The sequence below is a fragment of the Prorops nasuta genome, unplaced genomic scaffold, assembly GCF_024137725.1.
Source record: "Prorops nasuta isolate Cenicafe-Biocafe unplaced genomic scaffold, Cenicafe_Pnas_1.2 PNAS00017, whole genome shotgun sequence".
Taxonomy (NCBI): domain Eukaryota; kingdom Metazoa; phylum Arthropoda; class Insecta; order Hymenoptera; family Bethylidae; genus Prorops; species Prorops nasuta.
In genome coordinates, this window is record NW_027116814.1 from 1,935,316 (window position 1) to 1,951,512 (window position 16,197).

The window sequence follows — 16,197 nt, forward strand, 5'->3', positions numbered from 1 at the left end:
CAAGTGGTCCTAAACTTTTGGCCTGCAGTGTAAATATATATATATATATATATATACAGGGCGCGTTTTTCTAACGGCGGCATATAGGAGATTCGTGTTAGTTGACTATAGCGCTCAGGATGATGGTTTCTGAGAGCGCTGATTGGTCAATATCATGTAGTGCCAACATGAAATGGTCCGTTACCAATAGATGAATACGAAAAATGAGACTCATCCGCCATTTTGGAGTGGAGAAGTGTTTACATGCTAGTTGTAGCAGAAAGAGGTGTGAAATGGAAAAATGTCAAATAGTGAGGTTACTAAAGTAAAAATGGAAAATAATGATTGGAAAGTTCGAATATTCTTACTTTCCATTCATTATTTTCCATTTTTACTTTAGTAACCTCACTATTTGACATTTTTCCATTTCACACCTCTTTCTGCTACAACTAGCATGTAAACACTTCTCCACTCCAAAATGGCGGATGGGTCTCATTTTTCGTATTCATCTATTGGTAACGGACCATTTCATGTTGGCACTACATGATATTGACCAATCAGCGCTCTCAGAAACCATCATCCTGAGCGCTATAGTCAACTAACACGAATCTCCTATATGCCGCCGTTAGAAAAACGCCCTGTATATATATATATATATATATATATATATTGTGACGAAGCTTATGCTTATCAAGTGTATCTATACTTCGTCCGCTTTGTTAACTCGTAATGGAGGGGCAGGCGCCACCTGTGCGCCTCCGTGATCATTACGCGTAATAGATTCGATCGCTGGTCGATAGGGGTCGATCCGCGCACGCACGAGTGATTATCTCACGTACCTCCTGACTCACTCGTAATTTTGGGACTAGCGAGCCTGGACGTGCTTTTTTTTCTTTTTTCGGCGTCGTCCAGTTATATATTTCGGTAAGGGGGAAAAAAATGCCCTGTAGTTATTTCCCTAGGTATAGTAGTGCGTAGTTAGTGCCTGAGTGTCAAGCAGAAATTAGGAGCATAGCAGGAGGTGTAGCAGTCGACCTGGGGGTAGAGGACACGCACCGGCGCATGCAACATCCTAGACTCTTTTCTATGGCCTAAGTAGCATTAGTTCCCAGGTAAACCTGATTTCTCTGTAGGAGGAATCAGGACTTCTTTTTGAGTGTCTTTTTGTTTATTCTTTTTCGTTCCTCGAGCTCCGTCCGGCATCAAGTAGTCGGCTTAACGTTCGATTAAATGTTAATTCCTCAACTCGCGGAGGACTACTTAATTCGGACGTTTGTTCTTTGTTCGGTTACATTTTCGGGAGCAGTTTAAGAGCAGAAGGCTAATGGACGGGTTGCGAATCGCGTAGGGATCCCCTGTATTCTAGGAATACGTTGCAGGACGAGATGTAGTCCCTCGTCGGAGGAAAGGCGATTCGGAGCCTCCTCGAAGATTTCCCGACACGTGCCCGTGCAACTCTCCTTGCCCTAGTCGTCTCCCCTTTATTTTCAGATAAACTTATGAAGCGTCTTGGTCCACGCTTGAGACGAGTTTCCAGCCAGCCAACCGCGAAGGTATATTCAGAGAATTTCCAGCGAACTGGCGCCCAGAAATAATATCCTCGGAAGAACAAAATTAATTAAATTAAGAAAATGCAAAATAGAATTTATGTATAGCTTCATTTTGTTCGCGGAAATAAAATTGTGATTTTTATATATTAAAAATTGTAACGAGATTTTATTTAATATTTCCTGGCCATCACACCGTGTGTCTTGTCGTCCGTTTCTGGTCCCTGCCCTCCCCTGGCAAACCAAGGCTGAATAGAGTTTCGTAAATATTCTTTTTAGGTAATCCCTGGAGTGAAAACACTATTCGAGGCCGAGCCGCGAAACGAGACGTTACAATATATATATACAGGGTGTAACAGCAATGATGTTTTTAATTTTAACAACATCTTCTTGAGGCTAAACTGAGTAGAAAAGTCCTATACTTTGACATCCGTAAAAGCATCATTGCTGAGATAAATCAATTTTAAGCCGATAAATGAAGGCTTTGATTCAACGGAAAAATTACTTTACTCTTATTTACGTTGACAGTTCCCCTTCAAAAAACAAAAGAATTTTGTACTTCTCCACCGATCCGCATTGTCGTACACGCATACACACACACGCACGCAACTACGCCGAATATTAATATTACCTCCTGTAATGTCTTAACATTCCTAATCCTGGTGTTGACGAAATTTCTTTTCTGCCTATTTTTAAAAGGATCCTTGACAGCACCCATTTAGTTGAAAAGTCTGGAGAATAATACGAAGTTATTCGTAGATTAATTTTCAACTCGTTTTATCTTTTCGGTGATGTAACATATTGTTATGGGTTCACACCGTGACAAACTAATTCAAGTACTTTGGTACAACTAAATTTATTCAGTCCTTGTAGAGTTATTTTACAATGTTCAATTATATAAAATAAGTTTAATAGTTATACACGTTTTAGAGGTTTTTAATAAAATAATTATCTAATTTGAAGTTAGATTGAATTTAGAGTAACTTGGGAGCTAATGCTCAGATAAAGTCACACACACACACACACACACACACAGATAACTTGTTCTAGTTACTGCTGGGCCCGGACTGATCGGTCAGGAGCCAAGCAGTCAAGTCGTTGCCTCAAAATGCATCGATTCTCATGACTATATATGGTATGGTTTTTGGGAATCGATCGTGTGTCAATGGTTACTAAGTCGATCGTGCGTCAATAAGTCGATTGTTCTAATAGCTGACTAAGACTTCTGGCCACGCGCGCGCTGAGGCCCTGGCAACAAGGAAGTACTGTTGTCTAAGAAAGAGGTTCAGGTTGCATACGAATGACGCCACACGGCGCTTGGTCAGAATGCAACCGGAGCCTTTTTTAATTTAACTAACTTTAATTAATTAAATGTTTTAATCCTAGTTATTGGCTAGGTTTTAGGTTAATAGAGAAAAGTAAGTATAAGTAGTTGTATATATATAACCATATGAACTGGTCTAAGGTAATCAAAAAATAAGTATTATATTATAAAAGCTATTATAAGAAATTGCAGAATTTTTGTTGTTGGAAATCTCACTGTTTTATCAGATAGAGCAGTTTGCTGCATCATTGAAAGAGCAAAATGGCTTGAAGTAGATTTTCAAGTGAGGCCATAGTCTTGTTTGGAAATTTCGACCTAAGTGGACAGCTTGAGGGATCCCTTTACGAATAAATAAGCCTGTTTTCATTTTATGAAAGGACAATCGACAAAAGTAAGTATAATTTTTTCTTTAAGCTGTAGATTATCCATAGATTTGCCTTTTTGCATAGTGTCTGCCTAAATGGACTTGCCAGTAAAACTAGTCAATTGCTAGACCAGATTCTAGTTTACAGTGACTAGAAGTTGATATAATCATCAAAAGGAAATTACAATTCACCAAGCAAATCGTAATAAACTGAAGTGGAAAGCACAAGTATTTACCAACTTATCTGAAATCTTTTCATACCTAAGAGCGTCCAAAGACTATGAACAATAATCTACAGCATTAAAAAAAATTATTCTTCATTATGTAGCTTGTCCTTTCATAAAATGAAAAAAAGGCTTATTTATTATTGAAGTGTTCCTTCAGGCTCTTCACTTATTAGGCCGAAATTTCAAGACAAGACTATGTCTTTACTTGAAATCCAATTTTCGAGTCATTTTGCTCTAATTTGCTCTTCCAACGATGCAGCAAACTGCTCCATCCGAATATACAATAAGATTTTCAAAAAATTTCTTATAATCGCTTTTTTAATATAAGGTTTATTTTTTAACTACCTTACAGCAGTTCATATGTTGAGTCACCAAAAAGATAGAACGACTTGAAAATTAATCCACAAATATCGTCGTATCATTACCCTGAATGATCAACTTAATATGTGATTTTGAAGATCTTTTTAAAGTAGGCAGACAGAAAGTTAATTTCTTCAGCTCCAGGTTCAGGAATGTAAGACGTCAGGATGTAATGTTTGTAATTGGTATGGTTGTACATGTGTGCGTGTGGCAATACAGAACAGTGGAGAAGCACGAGCTTCATTTGTTTTTCGAATGGGAACTCTCAATGAAAGTGAGAGTAAAGTAATTTTTCCGTTAAATCAAAACCCTTATTAATCGGCTTAAAATTGATTTATCTCGCCAATGATGCTTTTACTATATTAATGGTACATGACTTTTCGATTTAGTTCATGCTCAAAAATATGTGTTAAAATTATAAGCATCATTGCTGATACACCCTGTGTAGCTTCATTTATAACAATCTTAAAAGAAATCATAAATTAAAATTCCATTATTATGGAATAGTCAAAAGTTTTCATCAAAGATAGAAATGGCATTATGAAATTTTCGGGCGGTGCATGTATGCTACATCCTGTATGATATTAACTTCATCCATTATCACAGTATCTATTTTCCACAATTGTTGGCATACATAAAATTTCAAAATAATGAAATTGTAGAGAATTTGATACCCTCTAACATTTATTTGAACTTTTTTTTATTCGAATCAAGAGGTGGCGAGATAGTGGAGTGTGAGAAAGACTTATACCCTCAAAATTATTAAAGTTTTTCTGTAATAACTTCTTTGGCATAAAAGTTACAACAAAGTGCTTTAAATATAAATTGTAGTATGTATTTTTCTGTTCAACACCGAAAGAAGAATATTCTACGGCCAGTAACTGTCGAGATTTTCACTTTTTGATAAGTTCACACCTTCTTCAAGGTGGCGGCAGTATTACAATCTTTTAAAGTTTGAACTTTTGTGAATTTCGATTCTCCAACGGATAGCCTTGAGATTCAAGGGAACAATCTATTAAAGTATTTTTTATAGTTCATTTTCTTTTTTTGATTGTATTATTTAGAAACTTAATTTTTTCAAAACATATTTCAAGTAAAAACCAAAGTATTTAAAAAAGTCTATCATATATCTATATTGGTTTGAACATGAAGGACATGCAAAAAGTCATAGAAATGCTTCCTTGAGTTTTTTAAATGGAATTTTCTATTATTTATTACACACGTTCTTATAGCTTATCTAAAAAGTTTTTCAAAACCTTATACTAATGTTCAATTTCATTCACGAATTTTATACATATTTTTAATTCAAATTAGAGGTAGAAAGCTACTAAGCGCGTGTGTACGCAAAATGGTCGTGCACTAAAAGATTAAGCAAATCTACATTTATGTGCAGTTTCAATCTATAATATTTTAAAAGCGCGTGGATGAAATTGACAATCAGTATAGGATTCTGGAAAGCTCTTCAATTAAGCTACAACAGTATGCAATATAAAATAGGGAGTTTCGATGAAAAAATTCAAGGTGACCTTCGCATGACTTTTCGCACGATTCCTGTAATTAAACCAATATAATCATCTGATAGACATTTTTAAACATTATGCTTTTTATTTGAGATATTTTTAGAAAAGATGAACAGTTTTCAAGATTTTTCAACGTTCCGAAACTTTTAGCGAACACTGTATATAAGTCACTCCACGCCAAACCGCCCAGCTCAGGACCCGACCATTTATGATTTTCTTGAAATTCTTTTACTGTGTCGAACTTTTGCAGAAAATTCTCTGTTTAAATTTTCAAAGCTTTTCATTAATCCTTAAGAAAGATATGAATGTTTGAAAATGTAAGATTTTTAACGTTTGCAAGTTTTTAAATGCTTATATCTGTAAGAAAAATTAAGATATTTTTATGTTCGGCATGCCATTTTCTTCGTTTTCTATTGAATTTTTCTATAAAAATAGGAAATAAAAGTTTACGTATTATTTACTTATTTTTTTATCCAGTCAAAGTAAAAATTATGGTTTCTCAAAGTGATGAATATCACTTTACATTTTTTTGGAAAAACGTTTAAAAGTTCGCGCTATTATAAAAACACAATTTTTAAAGTCAATGCAATCATGAAACAGTTTCTGATTCGTTTGTTATCTTTAAAAAGAAAGAAGGAAATTATATGCTTTTTAATTAAAAAATTATTATTGTGTAAGAATCAGTGATTTTCTTTTAATTTTGAAGAAAAGAAAAGAACCGAAATTCATTTCATGATTTTATTAGCCTTCAAAATTGTTTTTTTTTTATCACAGAATTTTCGAGAATTTTGTCAAAACACTTAAAAATGATATTCACTTTGAAAAACCGAAATTTGTAATTTGATTCGATAAAAAAATAATGCGCCAAATTTTATTTTATATTTTTATAGATAAATTCAGAATTGAAAACGAAGAAAATAGCAAGCCGAACATTAAAATATCTTATTTTTTCTTAAAGATATAAGCATTTAAAATCTTAAAAATCTTATATTTTCAAAAATTCATATATTTTGTAAGGATTAATGAAAAGATTTGAAAATTTCTATAGTCTTTTCTACGAAAGTTTTATACAGTAAAAAATTAAAAAAAAAATGGTCGGGTCCTGAGCTCGGTGATTTGACATGGAATACCCTATAGATATTATATAACATTGCACGATTTTCGATTATAATCAGGACATAGCATTTTAATAATTGCAGCAACATGCAAACGAAAGCCGTATATTCTATCAAGAGACACGGTAGTGTCTCGACTGCAAGTACATATAAAAGTAGATAATGACATGTCTATACCGCCGAGCACTACCGTGTAACTTATATATAATACATTAAAAGCTCTATTATTATTTCACTGTGGTTGAATAAAATTAATAAAGTGTACTACTTGTGACATCCTTTATAAAAGTAAACGATACAGACTGATAGAAAATATTCTATCGTTCGGAATGTGGTTTTTGGTTTGTAATCGAATAAGATTTTATTATATTTTACGGTTAAATTCACACACAAGTCGTATCTTTTCGTAAATTTTCGATAAAATACAGCGAATTAATTAAGAAAGGGCTCATAGTATTGAGTTTGCTTGACAGCCATGATTCCTCAATTTATTCGTTCCGAATTTAATCTAAAATATTTTAATTACCTATATTTTGTACATATTTTACATACACTTTGGTAAATCAAATCGTTCGAAAACGTAAACAAAAATTAAAAAGGCCTTAGTTAGTTGGTGCACAAGACTTTTTCACGTTGCGCGACTTAGCTGGTCCAGCACCGAGTTCCAAATAATAAACTGTGGGCAATAAACCGCTCAAAATTGACGAATTCTTATATACCTGTACTCTCTAATGATCAGTCAAAAATTATAATTTTAATATTATTAATTAAACATTTTTAATACTATTATCAATACAATGCTTTTATTTTTAAGATGAGAATGACCCCAAAAACGAGGATAATCGGACGGTTAATTCTGTATTAGATGTATCTTGTAGTTCTAATTTTATTATTAAATTCTAATGAAACGATTTTATTCTGTATCTCTATTACTTAGTAAATTAAAATATATACAAAATAGCATAAAGGATCCATTAACAATTATCAAGATTAATTCGATATCTAAGAAAATAGGAACATTTCAACCTTTAAGAAAGACCAAAAAATAAAATATGTAACAAAAATATTATTAAATGTGATAAATAAATATTTATTTCATTTAAATATGTAATTAAAAGATATGTGTAAATACTTTAAATTCCTATCTAAATTACTAAAAAAAAAAAAGCTTTATTAGAAGTAAATAAAATGAGAACTGCAAGATACATCTAATACACAATTATAATTGTCCGATTAGCCTTGTGTTTGGGCTCATTTTCATTTTAAAAATACAAGCAAATTATTGACAATAGATTTTAAAATGATTACTTAATAATATTAAATTAAAAATTATTGAATAATAATTGGAGTATCAATATATAAGAGTTATTTTCAATTTAGGTCGGTTTATTGCCTTGAGTTTATTGCTTGGGACTCGGGTGCTAGCCCAACTAAGTCGCGCGACATGAAAAACCGTTAATCACCAACTAAGGCCTTTTTAATTTTTTTATTTTCGTTTCAGAGCAATTCGATTTCCCAGAGTGTACATCCGCTATAGAAAAATTGTCTCCCCTGATGGGACTCGAACCTGTGTCTATAGGATGATGAAGCTGACACCTTAACACCTGATCCGCTACGTCGTTTCATACTAATGGATTGATTTCCTTTTTATAGCTACATATTATTATAATTGCGCACAGTCAAAGCTACAAAATACATTATATTGACGAATATAAGTTAATCTGATATTAAACTCACTAAAATTAAAAGCAGTTACCTTTTCTATTTATTTAGAGATACCTGATATTTAAACTGATAAAAAGCTATAAAAAATGATAAAAATGAAATTGTTTTTCTTATAGTTCTTGATCGAATTCTTCTATGAAGATATAATAGATTATTATTCGAGCTCTATCATTATTTTAACCTCTAGGTAAAATAGAAGTTGAACCTTTTTACTTTTGGATAAATTAATTTTTATCATAACTTTCGAATAATATTGGATAGAATTTTGTATAGCAAAATTGCATCCGGTTACTATCTGGATTCTATCGTTTATCTTTTATAGAATACGGATTAAATCTATTTAATTCTAGATAAAATAATTTTGTTCGTAAATTTATAAGATAAAGTTGAACAGAATGTTTTTTATTGAAAAAAAAAATGATAGGTTAATCTATTCGGGCTCTATTATTTATTCTTTATAAAATGTGAGTTAGAAGAACTTATTTTTTGGAAGATTATAATTTATATATTGTAAAGCTTGGATAAAATTGAATAGAATATTTTTCATATAAGAAATACGATAGGTAACTGTTTAGCTCTATTGTAAGTTTATAATTCAACATATTTAAACACGTAGAATACAAGAGTGAACGATACGAATGGAAATGATACTATAAAACCCTATTAGAAACGATTGCATCTTCTTTCGGTCATTAAGCTGCCCAACGATTAAACTGATAGAAACGGTAAGAAAGGATAAAAATAAATCGTTTTTTATAGTTCTCACTCTATCGTTTTCTTTTATAAAGGATAAGCACGTTATATATAGACATATACACTCATACAAAATTGCATATTACAATAATAAATACAATTTATTGATATACAATGAATCGCACACATGAATAGTCTTATTGCACATACAGGTATATAGAGGAGCTGGCCTAAAGAAGGTATCCTATCTAAACCGGGTCATTACTCTTATACCGTAATTTAAACAATTAGTGTCAATATTTTCATCTGGCTATATTAATCTAATGCGTAAGAGTATAAATTAGTTGCATTTCTTTGGGGAACACACGGATTATTTAAAAGTTTCAGATATCAAATTATTTTTAGCGGCGCCGATAAAAATTTCGAAAGTAAGGTTATTTTGATCGTTAAAAAATTGTATTAGCTATTTCTTTATTCTTCATGCTATTTCGAACCAGTATTACTTAACTCTAATATTTTAATACGTATAAAAAAATTATTTTTAACAATTTTCTCACAAGTTTCAATTAATTAACTAAAAACTGTACTTTCGTGTAAAGCAGGCCGGGCCAATTAACAGCTAATGAACATTGTACTTAGGTACACTGGTGGAGGATATTTATTCTTATTTTTCCTAAGAATGATGTTTAACTTAGAAACCTCGCTCGTTAATATAATTAATATTAATGCTAATGTTCAGTTAATTTAAAAATATAATATATGACCAAAAGCTGTTAAATTTTTTATTTATTTTTCTTTTTCTGTGGTTGGTGACACTTGTATAGTCTAAAAAAACTGTACAGTTTACTATAGCTATGAATCGTTATGCTCAAAAAGTTGACCTACTTTAGGCTTATCCAAGGAACAAAGTGTGTCAAAAAGACACTTTTTATCTTTCGTATAAAAAGAAATTAAGATATTATAATGTTCTTGAATGATTCGTTACTTTATAATTGGATAATTGCCTTAACTAATTATATCATGAGTGTACAATTGTCATTTTAACTCGCAGTTTTCTTCATCTGTAAATTTTAAGTGATTTTTTTTTGAGCCAGCTTCCCCTATATATGTATCTCAATAAATTTTGTTAATTATTGTAATAAAAAGTATTGTACCAATCAAAACTATTTTTCAGTGTACTATAATAAAGGGTATGTTCGTCCTTAAAAGCTTCAAATTGCCATGAAAAAAAAAAAATATATTAATTTGAAGACTCACCATGGTGCGGTAGTGCCTATTGTCGTTTCGAAGAGTAATCTTTCAATGTATAATATAATACAATATGTGTAATTTAGCGTACGCAAGTGACAAGCGAGGAACATAAAAGTAAAAAAGTAACATTGTGCAGTGACGACGGAATATGATGAGAGGTACTAATTTATTGAAAATATTACAGGTTTTATTTGCTTGAAAAAGGAATAAAGAAACAATTATTATTATTATTATTACTATTATTATTATTATATACCTACAGTATTCCGAATAAACGGAATAGGCCTATTATACGCGTAGTAGTTAAAGCAGGCGTCATCGCGCGTAAGATGCGATATATAGGATTTTAAACAATAAGCTCTCAATTGTTTCGCGATATGTATTTGGTTAAACGCATCTAATAACTTTGGCAGTGATTCGATGCTTGGCACTAAGTGTACTTAATGATACATTAAAATCACGTGGTAAATGTATCAATAATAAGCCTATAGATAACTAGAATTCTTTAATCGCTAATCAGTTAGTTTGCCTATAATAGATTTGCTATAGCACCAAATTTACTTTACAGAAATCCTGCTAAGGTCGAACCTCCTCGCAAACTGGATCGGATAATTGATTGAATTATCGACGACAAGAATTGACCGATTGTATATAAAATGGATCTTCTGCAAAAGCATACATTCCATAAAGCAATCGCGAACTTACAAAGAGAATGGAGAGATTATCGCATATACATCAGATTCACAAGTAACGATCTACCATATAGACACTGGCATATTTCATAAAACTGCGGAACGCTAGCAAAGTCATGTTATATTTCCAAGGTCACTTTTTAGCATTCTATTCGATTGACCGTAATCGATGATCGTTTACATAAGGAATCTCTTGTAGTGTGTAATATCTTCAATTTAGTAAGAAAGGCCTATATGTTTTTAGTGGTGTCGATTATGTCCGTTTTTGGCATGTGGCCTTGAACGGGGATTTCTAACGTGTGTGCCGGGGCTTTTTCTCTCCCTGAAAAGAATCGTTACTGATTACAGATGAATGCCGGAAAGCACTTCTCTCTTATAGGCATTAACGTACAACCATCAATCATTTGTAATGGTATAGTCACACCGTAGTAGAATCAGTATAATACAGACAGAACACGACTATTTTTGTTTCTTCCCCCTTCCCCTCCGAACCACCTACCCACCCGCACCTTGACCACACGATAAAAATTGCAAAGCTACTTGTGGGACACAGGAACAAGAAAGAAAAATGTCTGACACTCATGAATATGCAGTATGTGAAACAATGATTGTTGAAAACTATAAGCGAAAGAATTGAGACAGTCGGGTGCACGTGCGTAAATATAAGTGCTGTTTATATATATATAATATATATAAATTACTGTATAATGCTACAACGACTCTAAAACACTAATGTGTTTCTATATAGTATACTAGTAAAGGTCATATGTGTGGTGTGCATTAAATAATAAGACTACCATCTTAAAGTAACTAATCTATTACAAATGATTCATGCACGTGCGATAAGTCAATGAGTCTTTATCTGCTTGATATTGTCATTACCGTCTTAAGGCATTCGGCGTTTGATGAGCGATGAAGGAACGTTCATCTCGGAAGGCTGGATCGTTGATTTTTGTCGAATATTCGCACCGGGGTCCTGTCCTCTGATATGGACAGTAGCAGTCAAAGCCAGTTTCCTTGTTAACGCATTTCCCTTCTCCGCAGGCTCCTGTAAGTTTCCATACAAGTTTTAGCATCTTCAACATCAGAGAGAGAGAGAGAGAGAGAGAGATTTATGATTCACAAAGACGCTTGTTTACCTGGATAACAGGATTGACCAACGTAATCGCAGTGTTTCCCACTATAACCAGCTCTGCACAGGCAAGTATATCCATTCTTCGCAGTGGCCTCTTGGCAAACACCACCATTTACGCAAGGATTCTCGGCACACGTTTCGCAAGTTGTGATACCAGTGCTGTCCAATTGGTCCCCGATGAGATCCTGAGTCTTCTCGCCAATGAGCAATTTGCTTATGCAACCTACGAAGCCAGTGGTGATGCCAGCTTCGGCGATCTCGGAAATATTGTAAGCCGGTACACCGCCGATATAAAGAAGGTCCTTCAGATCCAATCCTTGACGTCGTCCAGCGGCCATTATCGTGTAAGGACCTTCCCCATCTACCAGCATCGTTGCCTCTTTCCTGTTCCTTTGCAATTTAACGGTGTGCCACTCGCCTAACGATAAGGATTTCTTTGCCCGAATGGTTGCAGCACCGGAACCAAGATCAAATCTAATTTTATTCAAACACACGAATTACAGAGAATTAAATGTTATGATAATGATACGGTCTATAGTCTGGCGACATGATTCTTTTCACCATTATTATTACTATATACGTTAAGTTTATTGAATTACCTGAACTGTGGATAACCACCCACCAATGATAACAAAATGTAATCTCCACTATGGGTTTTGTACTCGGAGTTGTACAAGATCAAGCCATCGTAGCTTTCGGGCCTAAAGGACACCTCTATGCTGAACTTCAAGTAAGAATCCGGTAGGGGTGGTAAAGCGATGTAGCTTTGAGGTAATTGATGGAAATTGGGAACAACGCCAGTGACAATTAACATTGTTGGTATATCTATGTTAACATTTCCATTATCAGCGGTGCATATATAAGTGCCAGCATCTTCGCCCTTCACATTCGTCAGTTTCAATATGCTCTTAAAATTAGAAATACGAATTATATAGATGTATGCTGAGACCTCTCTTGAACGAGAACTTAGCATTAGACCAAAACCTTTAACACTATACAGAGTGTGATGTATATATATATATATATAGTATATGAGATACCTCGAATGTTCTAGTGTCGCGCGGCAATAATCCTCCCAATTTGTTCCATTGGAATTTAATCGGTGGTTCCAATTCTGTACGACAATTCATTTCTACGTCAGATCCATAGGGTGCACTTTTAGTCTCAATGTCTGGAGCATCGTTGTGACCACCTAAAATTTTCAAAACATATATATATATATATATATAAAGATATGTATGTATATATATGTATCACAAAGCTTTAGAAGATTACTGAAATAGAGTATAAATTCCAATAATTGCGTGCATATACGATCCTTTAAAAAAATATTTTAATCTTAGAGTAATCAGCGAAATACTTACATGTTGAGCATGAAAAGGGGCAGCATTTGCAAGAAATCGTATGATTATAAAAATTGTCTGTATAGTGATAGGAGAGTAGGATAGAAGCGTGGAAGAATTATAAGCAAAATTGTTTATTTTACCGTGTATAATTAGATTAAAGTCCTCCTCGAAGTTTCCTTCGTGTGTCTGTGCGGTACACCTGTATACTCCACTCTCACTTACTCCAACATTCGTAAGTCTGAGCACGTTTCCATATTCTTGGGCGTTCGAAGGTAGGTTTACGTGGTTTGGTCTGGACCATTGATACCTCGGACTATCTGCTCCGATACACGAACAACGAATGTCAACCGTATCCCCAATATTTACCGGATCCTGAGAGATTTCCACGTTTACAGCAGGCACATTTGTCGCTAAAATCAGTGTCAATATATATCGAATCATTCTTACAGTGTACTGTAATTATATGTTAATTGTTCGTGTATGTATTAACGGGATCCCTCACGCGTGCTTTACCGACAGTACCAGTCAATACACAATTCGTTTAATAAAAGTAAAATGCGAAGCAAATAGCAAAAACGGGCTTCTTTATGACAAGGTGCCAATTCTAACGAGTCAATCGAGCTTAAAAAAACTGAAATCGGATGAAGAATAACGCTGTACCACTGTCCCATTTTCTTGAAGTGGAAATAACCAAAAGTAACCTCTCTTCAAGAACGCGGTACAATGGTACAGCGTTATTTTTCAACTAATTTGAGTGTTTTTAAGTTCGTTTGACTCGTTAGGACTGGCACATTGTCCAACAAACGCCCGATTGTTCAATTTGTTTCGCATTTGAATTTTATTAACCAAATTGTTTATTGACTTGAACTGTCGATAAAGTAGGCGTGAGGGATCCCGTTAAGATCAATATAAAATAGATAGGTTAGGCTGGTTCTATAATCCAAGGGGCAATGAGGGGGTGCTCGGACCGGGGGGACTAAAAAGGGGAGGAGGTGGGTGGGTGGCCAGTTGGGTGGCGCGATGTCGTGTGGTGGGAGGGGAGTCCCTTATCCCTCCTCCCTTCCCCTAGCAGAGAGAGGAAACTCGGCACATGTGTATGCGTGAGTGCATGTGCCTTGTTATGTGTACCTGCCAGTGCGATTCTCCTGCCTTGGTTGCTGGTATAGAGACCGTGCACACTAGCACAATGACAGTGAGATAAGAATGTATATTAGTGTATATGCATACTATCAGCGCAAACTATCGGTCAATTCTCGCAGTTTTTGAGTGTAATTTATTTATACGTATACAGTTATACATTGACACTTCGCTATCATTGTGTTGGTGTGCACGATCTCTATAGCGCCTGCTTATGTGTAGGCGCCTATGCGTGTGACTGCTGCTGCATTAATGCTATATAGGGGGTGGGGGTAAAAGAGCACTTTTCTCGACGAGGCGCGTGGTGACTCTCGACAACTAGCAATACCAGTCGTTTTTTTTTCGCAAAACTCAGCAATTTTATGAAAAAAAAGCGACGGCTGTTGGTAGTCATCGAAAGTCGCTACACGTTTCGTCGAGAATCGCTCTTTTATCCCACCCCCCTATATAGCATTATGCAGCAGCAGCCACATGGATAGGTGCGCACACATAATTAAGCGCTATACCAGCAGCTAAGGCAGGAAAGACGCACTGACAGGCACGCATACTTAAGCAGGCGCACGGACAAGCGCACATACACGTTCAACGCTATGCCTCGCGCGGTTCGCTGCGCACGTACGGCCGCACGCACACGCACACACGCACCTGCCGAGTTACCCACCGCTGCTAAGGGAAAGGGAGGAGAGGTGGGGGAGCCTCCCTTCCACTAAACACCGCCGGTCACGCAGCTGGCCACTGACTACTCTCCCCGCAAACCCTTTCATTGCCCCTTCCGGATTAGAGAACCGGCCTTACCTATCTACTAATACAAGGTCTTTTCCTAACAGCGGAGCATAGGAGATTCGTGTTAGTTGACTATAGCACTCGGAATGATGGAATCTGAGAGCGCTGATTGGTCAATATTGCGTAGTACCAACATATAATAGGCCGTTACCAATAGTTGGATACGAAAAATGAGATTCATCCGCCATATTGGTGTGGAGAATGTTTACATGCTGATTGTAGCAGAAAGAGGTGTAAAATGGAAAAATGTCAAATGCTGTCGTTACTAAAGTAAAAATTGAATACTTTGAATGAAAATGAAGAATATTCATACTTTCCATTTATTATTTTCAATTTTTACTTTAGTAACCTTACCATTTGACTTTTTTCCATTTTATACCTCTTTCTGCTAGGATTAGCATGTAAACTATTGTAAACATTCTCCACACCAATATGGCGGATGAATCTCATTTTTTGTATCCAACTATTGGTAACGGCCTATTATATGTTGGTACTACGCAATATTGACCAATCAGCGCTCTCAGATTCGATCATTCCGAGTGCTATAGTCAACTAACACGAATCTCCTATGCTCCGCTGTTAGGAAAAGACCCTGCCACTTAAGGAGGCTCCTGCGCGTAATGTCTCGAACTCGCACATATCATTTGTTAAAGTTTAGAACACGCTGGGTCTAATGGTGCCCTTATTTGTACCGCTTATCCACCAAAAACTCAAGAAATTTTAGCTCAAAGTTGACAATTGTAACTTGGACTCTTATGACAGACAAAGTTGAATCAATTAATTACGAATGAAATCTTATTTTTCCAGTAATGTCATTATATCAGCTTTGTGGGAAAAAATCTCTTTGAAATGACATTAATGAAAATATCGGTGAACGAACTAAAAAAAGAGATATTAGTGAAAGTTTGAATGAATTCGGGGCATTTCCAGCAGCTGTAGGGAAGTATATAGATATATACCACCCATCGAGGCGCATGCGCGGAAGACGATCCTGTCCTT

The 16,197-nt window shown here is 34.9% G+C and overlaps 1 protein-coding gene across 1 annotated transcript in view; it reads right to left on the reverse strand.

Annotated features, from left to right (window-relative positions):
* The window catches only part of trol (terribly reduced optic lobes), a 668,955-nt gene that overhangs the window by 445,117 nt on the left and 207,641 nt on the right, over positions 1-16,197 (reverse strand). The window contains exons 50-54 of the mRNA XM_066737443.1: positions 13,419-13,688; positions 12,973-13,124; positions 12,532-12,839; positions 11,937-12,406; positions 11,680-11,845 (exon numbers count right to left, since the gene is read on the reverse strand). Coding sequence (XP_066593540.1) covers positions 11,680-11,845; positions 11,937-12,406; positions 12,532-12,839; positions 12,973-13,124; positions 13,419-13,688 — 1,366 coding nt within the window. The remainder of the gene's footprint in view (positions 1-11,679; positions 11,846-11,936; positions 12,407-12,531; positions 12,840-12,972; positions 13,125-13,418; positions 13,689-16,197) is intronic.